The 15,692-nt window shown below is 37.3% G+C and overlaps 1 protein-coding gene across 3 annotated transcripts in view; it reads left to right on the top strand.

Annotated features, from left to right (window-relative positions):
- The window catches only part of ZNF106 (zinc finger protein 106), a 39,356-nt gene that overhangs the window by 5,301 nt on the left and 18,363 nt on the right, over positions 1-15,692 (top strand). For all 3 annotated transcript variants that reach the window (XM_054067295.1, XM_054067297.1, XM_054067294.1), the window contains exons 2-5: positions 4,163-4,248; positions 5,555-5,616; positions 10,471-10,668; positions 12,867-14,957. In XM_054067295.1, the coding sequence (XP_053923270.1) occupies positions 4,195-4,248; positions 5,555-5,616; positions 10,471-10,668; positions 12,867-14,957 (2,405 nt within the window). In that variant the 5' untranslated portion in view covers positions 4,163-4,194. The remainder of the gene's footprint in view (positions 1-4,162; positions 4,249-5,554; positions 5,617-10,470; positions 10,669-12,866; positions 14,958-15,692) is intronic.

Raw genomic sequence — 15,692 nt, 5'->3', positions numbered from 1 at the left:
AATGAACTTGTGTCCACCACTTCCTCCCATCAACCAACTAGAGATTTAATGAATGCTCTTTGTTGTGAGTTCCTGCTTTCCTCTCTGCTCTCTTTTCCGTTCACTTGTTTGTGGCAGCTGTTTTACTTCTCAGTTAGGATGTATGCAGTCAGTTGCTGCAGGAGAGAAGTCACTAAAGGAAAGGGAATGACATCCCTATGAAGAGTTGAGGACTGTGATGCTGTAGAGCTTTCTGCAGTGGGGAACTTCTAGACTCCCATTCTTGTCAAGTGTAGATTTTCCACTGCTGACTGTAAGGACGTGTGGTGTTTAGGCAGGCCTTAGACAGGTCAGCACTGCTGATCTCTTTGAGCCCTCATGAGGATTTCTAGGCAGCTGGAATGCTGGGCTGCCTGTCCCATTTCATGGCACTTGTGGCTTTATATAGTTCAGCGACTGATCTGTAACAGATTAACCTTGATGTGCATTTTTAATGCATGCTATCCGGTATGGTTGAGTAATGTGGACAAATGGATGTTGTACCAGGAAGTAGACTAATGACTTATTTTCTTTGTAGACTATTTTTACTTGTGAGAAGTGTTCTTCAAAATCTCTGTAGCAGATTTCACGAAGTTAATTAAAACTGTTTCTGAGCTCTAGGCAGGTGCAGGCAATGGCAAGTTGCATTTACTTGACATGGTTGTGAAATGCATCTCTTTGTTTTAAATGAACATAAAAAAATCACCCACTGAACAGTAACATACCCTCAAAATGGAAAATTGTCATGACATCTCATTTGTTTTGAAGGCTTTACATTTTGCTGTTGACATATCTTTCTCTTTTATATGCTGGTGGGGTCTTTTTGGCAAAACCTTATCTTTGCTTGTGGTTTGCTCATTTTTTTTGAGTAGCTAATTTCCCCATTAATGTCTTTATAAGAGCTAATTTCCTATGCTTTGCAGCAAGTTGCGATTTCAAAAGGACAAACTGTTCAAGTCTGATAGAAGCTTGAAGGGTTTTCGGTGTTTAAAGTGTGGGATTTTTACATTAAGAATTCAAATATGCCTGCATTTATGCAGAGAAAGCTCTTTCTGAAGTCTCTCAGCATGAAAGTTTTGCAATTAAACAGGCCAGTGTATGGTGAGAGGAATTTCCATCACTGACTATATGGCTCAAAAGCTGTCTGGTTCTTGCTGCTGTTACATAGTGAATGAGAGAATACCTTGAATTTATATTTTTTTAAGTACTTCATGAAAGTTCTTTTACAGTGAAATTGAAGTACTTCATTAAAGTGAGCCTTGGGTTTCATAGTAGGATTTGGAGAAAGCTAAGGATCAAGGGAGGTGGTTTATCTCTGTGTCAACACAAAGTCAAAAGGTGATCTGCAAATAGAATGGATGTCTGTCTTCTCCTGGCCCCTGTAGTATCTACTGGATCTCTGTACTTATGAGTCCTTGCCTCTAAGGGCCTCTCTCTGTGGAGGTGAAAGTTTCACTTTTCATAGTGACATCCAATAGCATTTGAATTCCATTAGTATTTATAGTACTCTGTCATAAGGAATGCCTGGTTGATTGGGCAGTTAGCCTAAAACTCTTCCTGTAATCGTGTATAGTTACTATATGTTTTAATTAGCCGAATTGGGTATAATAATAGCTGTACTTGTGAAAGCTCTTTAATGTTATGGTGGTGTCAGACAGTCATCATACTTTACTGGCCTGCTTTTCCTGATTTAAGTCCCACACTGCCATTTCACCTGTGTGCAGAATGGGTTCTGTAAATACTTGAGTTATGTTGAAGAAGATCCTGAACACATGTAGGGAATTATTCTGCTAATCTACAAAGTGATATTAGTGAAGGATGCCGGGGGAGTAAAGACTATTTTAATGCAAGAGGAAATATCTGAAATTGGTGTAAGGATGAGCACTCTTGCTTTTTAGGAGTAACTTGATAGTAATCACATTAAAACAGCTCTCCTGTGTTGGGGAAGCATCTAAACTTTTGTCACTTCTGTATAATCATGTATAATTCTCTTACATCTATTGTGTGACAGCTACACAGATCTGTGTATAAACAGTATGTTGGTCATGTGCTCCTGTGTTCCCCTAATAACCTATTGGAAAACAGTGAGGCTGAAGTATTTCATTTTCTATCTCTATTTATATTAGATTGAATTTTCCCTAGATTCTGTTTCAGTTTAAATATGTTTAAAACCAAGTTATACTGTTTACATGTGGCTTCCAATTATTGCAAAATACTTAATTCCAAAACTTCTCTGTTCTAACCTTCCATGAAGGCAGATGTTTTGTCAGGCACATTGCTAGTAGCATAGGGATTTATATGCATGTGCTGCATGACCTAGGCTGGTGTGAAATTCTGAATGATCTTGTAACTTTTGGGGGGTGATTTGTTCAAAATAAATAGCTGTTACTTATGATTCGAGTACATCAGGTGCCTATGTGATAAAGCTAGAGAATGCATGTTTAAACACTCAGGTATTTCAGTGAGATTCAGAATGGCACCCTTGGTGTGCAGAATGGGGAACATAAGATGATTCAATCTCCTGTTGCATTTTAAGTGTGTTTGTTTTGGTATGATGTGGATTTTTGTCTTTTTAGGGAAGAAACTGCTTTCTTTGTTGTCTAAATGTCTAAAAGGGCTATTGCAACTCTCAGTTCCTTCCCTTTTTTAGGATGGACAGGTGCTGGTGTGTACGTTAACTGTAAATAGACATGCAAATCTGGAGTAGAAGAGTTATTTGTCAAAGAACGGCATTTTGGAAATAGAGTGGGTGTGGGTTTACTTGCTTTTTTTCATATATTTACAGTTGGACACTACCACTCAGTGTCAGAGCTGATTAATGCTAGGTACCTAAATCTGGATTTGATAAAAATCCAGTTCTTGCCCTTTCCTCACAGCTTCTAATCACTGTCAGATTCAGAGAGTTTGGTGCCCCACTGCAGAATTAAATAATTAGAATTAACTTTTTAGGGTAAACTGTGGAGATGAGCTGTTGAGGAAGGCCCTTGTAGATTAAGTTTGATGCTATTAGCTGAGTTACTATTGAAGTTGACTAATGTAGGATAGCAGAGCTTGTAAGGATTTGCCTTTTTGTGTGGAGATATACAAATGCCTAGTAAGCAAAAAGATGCATTTCTTTCCACTTTAGGGTGAGGAACTGCCTCTAGCAAGTCAATAAAATATTACTATAATGCTTGATCATTCTGCATTTTGATATCTTTTAAGAGAAAGAAAAGGGCAAAGATTATACCCTGCTGCTTATGCAGATGTGTCTTTGTATTATAACCTAGACTGTTGTGTTCCTCTCTAATGTAATTGCTCTCCTTATGTATTTTATCATGATGTTTAATTCATACGGCATTTAATTTGACCTGCTTTTATTTGCATATATGCAAGTTTTAAGTAGATCAGTGCTGAAATGTTTAATATTCTGGTGCAAAGTATGTTGAATCATCTTTTACCCTTCAGAATAATTAATGAAAATCAGTAGCTTTAATTAATGATTCAAACAGATAAGGTGCCCATATATTGTTTTAGAGAATGTATCTTAAAGTGCTGTCTAAATTGAGTATTTCAGTATATGCATATGTTTAGTTCTTATGGAGGTTAATGAGAAAAATACTGAATTTTAATCAATTTAGGCTTTATTTTATGCTGAATAAATGGACTGATAAACCTTGAAGACTGATAGTCTTTGTCATGAATGGTCTTTGTTTTATTTTCTTAGGGCCTTATAAATGTTTTACTTGAGCAGCCCTGTATACCAAAACAAAGATCTGACTTTACCCTGCTTGGTTTCCCCAAATACTTGTCTCCATTTCAGCATCCTAGTTGAAGAATGTTTTGTTAATCTGTTTTGAGTAGCTGAGAGCATTCCTGTAGGTATCTTGTTTGCTTGTCGAATGAGTGCCATGTCTTGGAGGGGAAGGAACAAAATGAAAGAAAGGCAAGGCTATTTTTTGTTACAGCTGTTTTAGGTGACTACTCAAAAATATTTTTGTTTTGAGGAATATTGATTCTGACAAGAGGCAAGTATTCTCTTAAAGAAACTCGGCACAAGTGTTTGCATTAATGGTAACTTATGTTATAGTAAGGAAAGTAAAGATATTAATGGAAGAAAAGTAATCCTGAATATTGGTTCTTTCTAAAATATTTTTATTTGCAGGTATGGGATAAGATCTATCCAGAGTAATAAGCATGGTTCGAGAACGAAAATGCATATTATGTCACATCGTGTACAACTCAAAAAAGGTAAATAATTAATGCTTTACCTCTATTGGCAGACTAATACAAAGATACTAATATGAAATGTGTGTAAGAAATGCTTCCATTTTAAAATTGTGTGAAGTACAATGAGTTTTCCCTCTAACAGGGATATTATTGATCTAGGTCTGTCACATCAGTATATTTGCAAGTCCTTTAGAGTATCTTTCTTGAAGTGAGATGTGTGGTATGCTTGATTCTGAATGTTAAAAATATTGAGGTCTTTGAGGTTTTTGTGTTGTTGTATAGAGATAATTGAGAAGCACTCAAACTTGTTTGGCTATAAATTGTGACACTTTAAAAGTACCGTAATACACAAAATTTTTTTATTCCTTTTGGGAGTTCTGTGTTCCTTTGCGGAAGAAGAGAGTGGAATCAGGCAACACAGTATGCATTTTCAGTAATGTATCAGTTTGGTGTGTATTTTCTATGTACTGCATGTCATGCAAGGCCTACACTGAAACTAGATTTCTTATTGGACTTTTGTATATTGCTTAGCCACCTGGCATGTGGATATCTTGCAAGTACCAACTCATTAGTTCACACAACTCTTCAAGGTTGAAGGTGTTGCTTTTTCTTTGCAGGCGGGGTTTCAAGAACTGAAGAGGATAGTGATTAGTAGTTGTTCTTTGAAGATTTACAAACACTTTGGCTCAAACACCAAGAGGAAGTTAAATCTTCTGAATTGCTTCCTTTTGCTGAATTATCAACATTCTTTCTTCCAGAAGTTCAATTTCATTAGCAATTAAGTACGCTACTGCTAGGTAGCTTGGTTCAGGGACCAAGGCTGCTGTAAACAACAAGCTGACAGGTTATGTACATGTCAGTTTCTGAAGTGCATCTAGCAGAATGAAATGTGATGATGGAATTACAGCTGTGTCATAGTACAAATACAAGGAAACTGCTCAGATTGCATCAGAAACAAGTGTTTTAGTACTGTGACTCTGAGAGTTGTATCATTTAGACTTAATAAACCTGTGATCAACAGTAACTTGTCCAAGATCAGCCTAATAAGCTTTGCTAGCTGCACCTTGGTTTTTTTTTCCTCCCTTCTGTTGATTTCTAATGGCTCTTGTGTATCCTTCCTTAGGAAGGGTAACATTGTATGACCTCCTGAGAGTGTAACTATCTATGCTTCCATGGTCTTAGAAATGGGAATGGTAACTGCTACAGCCCTACAGGAATAGATTGCACGTTCCTGCAAGGCAGGAGAGTTCTCTAAAGTGATCTTTTCAGATATGATACATCATTTTTGTTTGTTTTGACCAATTTTACCTTTTTCCCCATGTTGAAGGAGATGGAAGAACACATGAGAAGCATGCTTCACCACAGAGAACTTGAAAACCTGAAGGGAAGGTATGAGAACAATCTTGCGTCCTTCTTCTCTGTGCAGTTTATATGTCGCTCTTCAGAAGAACTTATGTCCTATTTCCTGTACTAGCTGAATTGGACAACTTTATTTTTATGCATCACTTAGTTGCATGCTTTCTGATAAAGCTGGCAACTAATGTGTTCTCTTAATGTTGAAAACTCAGGAGGCAAACAGTGGTGTGGAAGAAAGCTCTCCATTATTTCTTGACTGCAGTGAAATAGAATTTAAACCCCATGTTTTTTAGGTCTTGGCAGTTTTATGCTTGGTTTCTTGGTAGGAATTATGAACACTGTTATTTTCCTTTTTAAAATGTTTTATAAAAGCTTTCAGTGATGTAGGAACAATTGTTGATCTTTTTAACCACTGTGAGAAGACTGTTATCTTGGATGTTAGGTCTGCATCTGCTTGAGTGACTGCCTTGTCCTCTTCCATCCTGGTCCAGGGTCCAATTGTTTGGTTAAGGAACCCAACTGTGGTGAATGGTATGTTCCTTCTGGTTTCCTTGGTTTTATTTACAGCCTTTGGAAGGAGGAAGTGATATGAAAATATGAAGTTATGGTGTGATCAGTGCATTTAAAGTGCTTTCAGATGTACAGGTTTTGAGGTAACCAAAGAGATCAGATAGTCTGTATTTAAGTCGTACCAACTAATTTTTAATCCTCTTGTAGCACGAACTTTATTTGGAAATGGCAAATATTTTTTTAAACACCTTTGAAAGGACTAAGAAGTGATCTGTTCTACTTTTGGAGGTGATGGGGTACTAATGGCAATGTAGTTAAGTTGGACCAGGTTGAAGTCTAGTAAAACTCTTAGTCTGGTTTTGTTTTATGATGTTTCAAAACTAGAGGGGGTTTGCAATTTGTTTCTCTTCAGTAACTTTTTGTATGCAAAGCAGGAAAGTGTCCATGTTTGGAGTATAAGTTTGTATTACGTGTGTGCCACAGCTGAAGGCATTTGTTTGAGCCCACTGTACAGTATTTTGTACTACTATTGTGTATAATTGCTAAGTATTGCTGTAGTTCATCTAAATTGGCAACCTAATAAGTTTTTAGGTTAAGACTTCCAGAAAATCTGTAGCATATGTGTATGCCCGTTTATATTTGCTAGCATTTTAAATTCTCTCTGTAAAATAGAAAATAACCCTTATTGCCGGACAATAAGTAAAAATATACTGCTTACCTTAAAGTGTATGTTAACAGTCAGTAAATAACCTCTGTCTGATCTTTTTCCATTTAATATTGGTATTGGTATAAATGCAATTAATATTTGATTAATTTGTCTGGGTTAGTGAACCGGGAAAAGAATTAATGCCTTCAGAATCTCTGTCATCAGCCTGTCTTTAGGCAGGGGTGATGCAGATTATTGAACTTTTAAAAAATATTGGAAAGAAAGTTAAATAATCTTTCCCTCTTGAAATTAAGTTTGCTTTAGTGGGATTCAGAAAATCTTTAGCTTGTCCAGATTAAGAAAGGTGTCATCGTGTCACACTGAGAAAATGTACAAAAGTAGCTTCTTGGAAGCTATTTCATTTTCTCAAATAAAAATTGCTTTGTAATAAAGATGGAGGGCATAAAAATGACAAATTCCTCACATTCCTCATTCTCTTTTTTTCCCCTTGCCATCACTCCTATTATGAAAACATGCCTGGGATCAAAACCACCATGCTATTCAATATCTCTCCTGTTGGATATGAAAAAGATTTTTTTTCTATTAGTGAACAGCTAGGAAGGTGTTCCTCAGAAACCAGATCATCCTCAGCACTAGATGCTGATTGAGAGTTTCTGGTCAGCTAGCTCGTACAGCATGTCTGTTCTGGATTTCTTTTGACAATGGCTTTGAGATTCTTGCCACAGAAGGTGATGACAGCTTAAACTGTCACATTTTGGCATCTTAATTCTGGCCTTCCAAGTTATTTTCATAAGTTGGACTCTTGAAGGTAAGAGTAAGTTCTAGAAGTTGTATATTGTGTTCACAGTGGCTTACAAGTGATCTGACAATTGTTGGTTTTCCATTTCGATAAATCTGAAATGAAATTAAATTTGTTTCATCAGCATTACGTTTTCTATTAAGGTGACTTCTTTCATAAGGATGCATGGAAGATGTTTGTTTTCAAAATTAATAATGAACTTAAGTGTTTTCACTGTGCAGCAGTACCCTTGTTCTCTTCCCCTGTATCTCTCAGTCTTCTTCCCATTTAAGTTTAGTAGAAGTCTTTCAGGAGTTTTACAGCCTTCTAAAGCAAGGAACACCTTTGTGTTCCAAGTAGAAAATGTGGTGCCCAAGCAAAAGCCTTGTGAGAGTGTTTGAACTATTTAACAGAGGAGAATACCAATGGGGTGTATAGTATCCACATCTCACTACCTCCAAATTTGACGTCCCAACTGGAAGCTGCTTTTTGGGCTTCTGTAGGGAAGAGGTAAAGGAAACATATGCATTGATTCACACTTTTCTAGCCCTTAAGATTACTTTAAAAGGAGAATAATTTTCGGAAACGTTTTAAGGCTCTGCTCTTCTTGAAGTCTTACTCCATACAGTATGGGTCAAGTAAAAAGCTTTGGTGTTTGTTTTGTTTTTTAAATTGAAAGTGAAATATTGGTCTTGTACAAGGGACATTGAGTCTGCTATCTGAAGTACACATCCAGTAAATAAAGTTCTTGGGTGTTTTCATACCGAGAATACTTTTGTCCTGCTTATTTCAAACTGATTTTGGCCTTCTGGTTGAGCAACTAAGATTGTGTGGTGGGGGCATTTGTAGTTGTGATCAGTGTGTGTCCTGGAGTGTGCCCAGTTCTGGCCAATATTAGTGAGGATAAGGGGAGGAAAGAAGTGAATGAAATAAAAATTCCCTTAAGTGTAATTAATCTGAGCTCCTAGACAATTCATCATTGATTATAGCAGTTGATCGTATAGGAAAGATTAGTGCTGTTCGTTTTTTCTTTAGGTTCATATAGATTAAGACGAGGACAGGGAGTTCTAGTTGCTCTACCTCAAATCTTTTTCTTTCCAGACTATCAGTTGGTACAGTTTACTAACTAGTAGCTCACAAGTTATAAGTGATAGAAACAAGTTTTGTCTTTTTGCCAGTTACTAATTTACCAGCTTTGTCTAAAGTAAGGCTTTGGATTTATTTAGTTAGTCTATAAATGAGAATGATGAAAGTTTAATGGAAGAACTGAAACATGGGTCTTATGAAGCATTTGATTGTTTTCTAAAACCTAATTAGTACCACTGAGGTATATTTCTTGAGTTGTAAGGACGCTTCTAGTGGAAAATTATGTGTAAAGAGCACCTTTTCCAGTGAGAAGCTGGCTTCCTATTTGTCGTTTGCCTTGTGTGATGACCTAAGTTAAAAATTAGGTGGCAATTACTGGCAATGCATAGCTTTGCCACTTATGAGTGTGCAGAGGAATCTCCTGATAGAATTAGGAAGATTTGCTGTTTGTATTTGGTTATGTTTGTTGGGTTAATGGGATAGCCAATATGTAGTATCTGAGCTTATATTAATTTCCCTCGCTGGAAAACAGGCTACATTTGTAAGCTACTGACTTTGTAAATGAAATTTATCAAAAGGTTTAATCTGAAATTAGACTGCAACATACAAAAAAAGCAAATGTAAAGTGTAGTTTTTATGAATTACTCTGTTTCAAATAAAACTCTCTATCTGTGCCTGCATGATTCTGTTCGTTAAATATCTCAACTATGTTCGTAGAAAAACCACAGATTTCTAGAATAAATAAAGCATAGCTGCTGGCACTCCATTAAGCAGTTAAGGATTTTGCGTGGTATCTTGAATGAAGGTGTATCTTTTGATTTTTTTTCTTATTTTATTTTTCACTTTTCTGTAAAAAAAAAAAAAAAAGTATTTATGTTTAAATGGAAAAATTGTAGAAAGCATTGTGAAAGCAAGCAGTAAGTCCTGGCTTGGTCCTGCTGGGTTATTTGCAGTGGACTATACTCTCATGTTTTTCTCAGTTTTCTTAACTAGTGAAAATATTTTCCTGGTTTAGTTTGTTATTAACAACGTATTCCTTTAACAGTGAAGTATTGAAAGGGTTTGTCAGGAGAACAAATAAGGTATTTTTGGAAATCTGGATTTCTTTTAAGAAAAAAAAAGTGGTGAAAAAAGTTGTAACCTTAGTCCAGTATTCACTGAAACATGAGTAAAGCCATTTGCCTGACACAGCTGTCAACTTCCTCCCGCTGAAATAATTTCTGTATTTTTTAAGATAAGTCCTCTAAAGTAGAAAGCAGACCTCATGCACACTTCAACCAAATAAAGTACAGTGAACTGAAGATACCCTCCCATCACTCACTGTGCTCTGGAGTCTTTAGATTCCAGGCGGCAGTCTCAGCTGTCCCAGTTTAGGTTGTGTTGTGTCAGGATTGGCTGTATCTATGTACTGCCTCCTCCCTTTTCTAAATTTTGCTGGGGGAAGGCTCAAGGCAAGGATTAAATGTAGAAGTTGTCACCAGGCTTCCCCAGTGCAGCTGGCACGATGGATGGGCTGTAAGCCTTCCATCTGCCTCCTCGCTCACTATGTTTCCTCTGAAAAGATTTTGAGTACAACAATTCAAGAAGAATTCCTCCTCTCAGTTAATACAGCTTTATTACCAAGTCTTTTACCTCTTGATTGTTGGAAAAAAATCTTTTAAAAACTGAACATCAAAAAACTAGGCCTTGAAAGAAAAAGCCAGAGAATCTAAGTAACTTAAATTTATACTGAGCAAAACCTAGTTCCCTTGAACACAAGCTCATTCAGAGGAAACGAAGTAAGACCAGATATATCTACCATGCCTGTTGGCAAAGTTGAAAGTCCACCCTCTGCCTCTCTTCCTAGGGACAGCAACCATGAATGCCGGGTGTGCAGGGTAACACTGGTGGGTTTGTCAGCATATGCCAAGCACATCTCCAGCCAGCTGCACAAAGACAATGTTGATGCCCATGGCAGAAAAGAGGAAGAGAAAGAAGAGGCAGAAGAAGAATACTTTGACAAAGAACTCATTCAACTAATCAAGCAAAGGAAGGAAAAGAACCGGTGAGTGTTCCTTTCTCCTCTTAGGTCATAGAATTGCTTTTAACACACTTTGGATATGCTTCTAAGGCTTAAGTGCTTATGAAATGTAACCTGCCTGTAGCCATTGTACTTGTTATGAGAACAATCCAAGAGACATCTCTGGGTACTGTAATTACAAAGTGTAAATATGGTTCTGCTGAATGTTCTTGTTCTCTTGATCTGCTACTAGTAAGGGAGTAGAACTACTTACCATTATGGAATTAAGAGGTCCCCAGTGTGGAATCTTGTGTTTTCAGAATCCTAATGTTTTTTTGTTTGGTAACATGTAATTAAAAGGCTTAATAAATGTGACAATAGTGCTAATATTGTTTGGGGCAGGGCCCCAAACCTGGCCCTTTAGAAATTGTTGCTGAACTTGCTTTGTTATAAAACTTTAATCTGTCTGCTTTTTAGAATTAATTGGATTGTTCCATCAATGTTGCACTGAAATCCTCTAATTCTGAGTGAAATTTCTTGCCTGTTTCATCTTGCTGCTTATGTTAGCTAAATATAATTTTAGTGGGTCACCATGAAATAGAAGGCTGCAGAGAGTAATAAGTATTGCCTTTTATCTTCCATGTGGCTCTGCAAGTGTGTTTTGCTAATATGGTATTTCGGTTGGGAATATAATGTTTGAATAGATTTATGGCATAGCAATGATTTTAAAGAGGCATATGATTTTTTTTGAAAGAAGCTCTTGCCTCCTGTGGCTATAAATTTCAATTAGCACTTTCAGGTGCACAAATCTGTGGAAATTACTTCATTTTGACACCATTCTGTCATACCCTGTACTGCACGATGGTCATACTGCCATAAGACCACTTTTTCTGCTTTTGTGGTAAAGTAGTAATGCTGTCAGTACGGTGGTGTTCTGAGGCAACTAAAATCTTAGAAAATCTCTCTACCAGATGCCTTTTGGGAAGTGGGGGGAAGGGAATTGCGTGGATTAAGTTACTAATACAGCAAAATCATTTCCATTAGATCAGTATCTAGTTGAGTTGGCTTCTAGAACTTACAGTATCATAGACATTATTTCTTTGAATTCTTGTCTCAGAGCTCACTTTATCTTATGCAGTAGGCAGTTTCCCTTTGGAGAGTAATTGTTTGTGCTTCTTTTAGCAAAACTGAAATGTGTTAAAAACTTAAAATGTGGTACAATATATATTTTCTGTTTACTCAGATCAGTTGTTTTTGAGCAGTAGTGTGAAGGTTTCCTGTCTTGCTTGTCCAGGGACCTAGAATGAACATCTTTCTGTAATGTTAGAAAGAAACATTTCTGTAATCAGTTTTTGGAAAAACTTTCAGGAAAAGCTCCTTGTTTGGTAGAATAAATACTTAAAACATTTTGGCTGCTGACCCTGAAAATAGCTGTCAGTATTAAGGTAGCATTTATCTTTAAATATACACATGATAATTTACCACATGTTCACGGTAAGTTGCCAAGCACAAGTAGTATCCAAAGGGCAGCAGATAGTGCTACGGGGAGGCTCATACAGACTTAGTGTTGCATGCTAATTGCTGGAGGCAGTTGGTTAAAACAAGACAAAACATCCTTGTATCTAAGGAACAACTTATATGAATGTTTTACGTCTGTGTTTTGATTTAAGCTTTATAAACTGAGATGTAATCTCAATTGTTTTCTCCAATAAGTAGAATAACTGCTTGTCCCAGCCTAACTTTCCTTCTGTTTTGTATCAGTGAAATCTGGCTATGCTATCTAACACTAACAGAGTAGTCTTTGGGAAAAGTAATTGTCTCACTACTAATGAATTTTTTGTCTATCAGAAGTACCCAAATTACATAGGTTAACTACAGAAAGAAGCTGCCTTCTTGTTTGCTTGTTATTAATCCAGTAACTAATAAATAGAAAGGAATATTGTTTTCTGAATTAAACAGAAATATTTAAGAATGAGTCTATTGAACTATCCCTGCACCAAATCAATTGTTCTTGTTAGAACAGTTTTGAAATGTCGTATTTAAGTAAAGGTATAACATTGGTTTTGAAAGTCATGCACCACAGAAGCCTGAACAGTAAAGTAGCTACATAAGTATCTGTTTCTTTTTATATTAAAAAAAAAATAAATTTCCTTCCCAGTGCAAATAAAATATATAAGGCTTATGTGTTGTTTGATTTCAGTGAAATGGCATCAGAATTTTGTCTTTTCTCAATTGTTTCATAGGCAAGCTGAACCAAACTGTGCAAACCAAGAATTAGAATGTGATGATAGGAGATCACAGAGAAGGCGAGAAGAAAGAGGTACTTACAAAGAAAGAGAAGCTTATGATCAGTCGTCATGGCATCATCATAATGTATCACAAAGGGACTGGAAGTGGGAAAAGGATGACTATATTAGTCCTAGACAAGGCAAATTTTCTCACTGTCAGAGGAACCCAAATATAAACAGACATTCAGGTGGCCCAAGGGGACGCTCTGGGTGGCACCAAAATGTTTCAGGAGGCTCTTCAAATCGACATAACTTTGGGAATTCTGGAAATGTTTGGCATCCAAGTGGGCGGGGAGGAGCATCAAATTGGCATCACAGTGCCAGGGAGAGAAATTCTACTTGGCATTCAGAAGGAACAGGTCATTTTTCTAGCTGGAATTCCAAGAGTTATGGAGGAAACTGGAAACCTGGTCCTCATGGTGGAAATGGCTGGAGTTTTAGAAGCTCAGGGGATACGTATTCATTAGAGCCAATTAAATATAAGGAAAGATATGGGTGGCAGCGGCAGAAGAAAGACGTTGATGTTCTGCCATACCGAGATCAAAAGAAGAAAAGGGACTTGCTTGATTTTACTAGTAATGAACTTCCTTCTGAGGGAGCATTGGATTTTGGTGTGTCAAAGCAACCAGAAAGCAGAACTTCAAGAGCCAGTGGAAAAAGTAGTAGTCCTTCCAGAGACAAAATGTATCGCTGGGCTCCATACCCACCACAAAAAGCTGCAGAGCAGCAACCACGGTCTGAAGGTAATGTTTGTAAAACTCCAGATAAAAAGGATTCTGTATTTATGCCTCTTGCTGATTCATCAATGAAAGGAAAAACTTGTGAAGCTAATGACAGCTTTTCAGAATTAAAAAAATGGGAGGCATCCTCCCCTTCTATTGTAACCTCCGATCCCCTTGATTGCAAGGTAATGAAAGACTGTTCCAGTAGTGAAAAGTGTGACAAAGATTGTGGTGAAAGTAATAGGATGCCACCACTGAAATCCCCTCTTCTTAGTATCACAGATATCAAGTTATCTTCCTTAAAGCAAGACACAAACAGTCTCTTAAAAAATGTCAAGCTTCTATTATCCTCGACCAGTGGTGAAGAGCAGAATCATTTGAATGCGCTGAACTTGGAAACAAACAGTTTCTCTTCTTTTTCACCAAAGCTATGTGATGAATATGCTGGTAGCTTACAAGACCACAAAGATGTGCTTGGTAGCCATCTTGGAGAGCCTGCTAAAAACTTAAGTGAAGCAGAGCAAAACCCCAAAAATGATCAGTCCAACTGTTCCTTGCAAAACTCTCCCTTAAGATCTTGTAAGGATAGAAGTGACCATAATAAGGAAGAAAGTGGGAAAGCATCACCAAAGGACAAGTTCAGATTACATTCCTTAGAAGATGGGAGTAATGATGATTTAATGGGAAGTGAGAAGTCAGAAGAAAGAGTTGAAAAGTTGGATTCTTCTGTTAGTTCTTCTTTACCCTGTGACACTCCAGAAGGTAAACCTGTCACTTCTGAAAAGGAAGATGATGAAAAGCTGGCTGCTTCAAGCATTGCTTCTGCTGATCTAAAAGATTCTGCATTTCAGATGGAATCCAGAGTTTCTCCATCAGGCGGTCAGGAGCACTTGCATGGGGATTTGAAAACCTCCCCACAGGATGGAGAAGGGGATGAAGAGCGTGTCAAGTCGCATGATCATTTTGAAATGGAAGGTTTTGAAAATCCTTCAGATCATGAACTGCAAAAAGGAGGAAGCCAGTCACTAGGCCCCCTTCTTCCTGATTTGAGCAAACTTGGCCTCCCTGCCTCTCTGCAAAGAGACCTGACACGACATATTAGTCTGAAGAGCAAAGTTGGGACACATCTCCCAGAGCCCAATCTCAATAATGCACGGCGCATTCGGAATGTGAGTGGCCATCGGAGAAGTGAGACTGAGAAAGAGTCAGGGCTTAAACCCACCCTTAGGCAGATTCTTAGTGCTTCACGGAGAAATGTAAACTGGGATCAAGTCATCCAGCAGGTAACCAAGAAGAAACAGGAACTCGGCAAAGGTTTGCCAAGGTTGGTAGCTTTTGGATCTAACTGTGCCTCTGTGTGAGTGTGTGTCTTGAGGGGAAAGAGATTGTTTTTCTCCAAATCTGAAATGAATTCCAGAATCCTAAAACTAAGACTTCAGAATGAAGCGTACTATGCCACAATCTTTTGTATATACAAATAATTTTGAGTTCTTATGATTGCTTGCTGCTGTGGCTATCTATCCTTAGGTACATAATAGTAGTCTGCTGCTCAGAAAAGTTTCTGATCAGCTTGTAATCATTGCTAAATATCTGAACACGGACACCAGCAGTAATGTAGCTTTTCAAGTTCTGTTGAGTGGAAGAATGTAAAAATGCAGTCAGGGTGTGAACAGTGCTATGACAGTTGTTTATTCCTTCGTTTATTCAAGACTATAACCAGTGCTTGCATTGCTGCATGCACAATAAACACTCCCTCTTTATCTGTTAATCTTTTGATCTAATAGAAAGTTTTGGTTTGTGTTTAGGGGAAGCAGTTATAAGATACTTCACTTTTGAAACTATCTTTAAATCTGAAGTTTTTGAAGCATCTTGAAAAGGTGTCATATTTACCTATTCCAAACCTCGTTTGGAATAATTATAGTAACGTGATTTCTGATTTGGAAGTCGTGCTGTCAGTTCTTAGCCACTAAATCTAATTTTGTGATACGCAGAAGATATTCCATTGCCAGATGAGATAGAAACTGTAGAATACCGGTGTAATGAGTTGGCAGATCTCTTA

This window comes from Cuculus canorus, chromosome 5 (assembly GCF_017976375.1).
Source record: "Cuculus canorus isolate bCucCan1 chromosome 5, bCucCan1.pri, whole genome shotgun sequence".
Classification (NCBI taxonomy): domain Eukaryota; kingdom Metazoa; phylum Chordata; class Aves; order Cuculiformes; family Cuculidae; genus Cuculus; species Cuculus canorus.
Note: the sequence above shows the minus strand (reverse complement) of the source record. Positions and strands in the feature narration are given on the sequence as shown.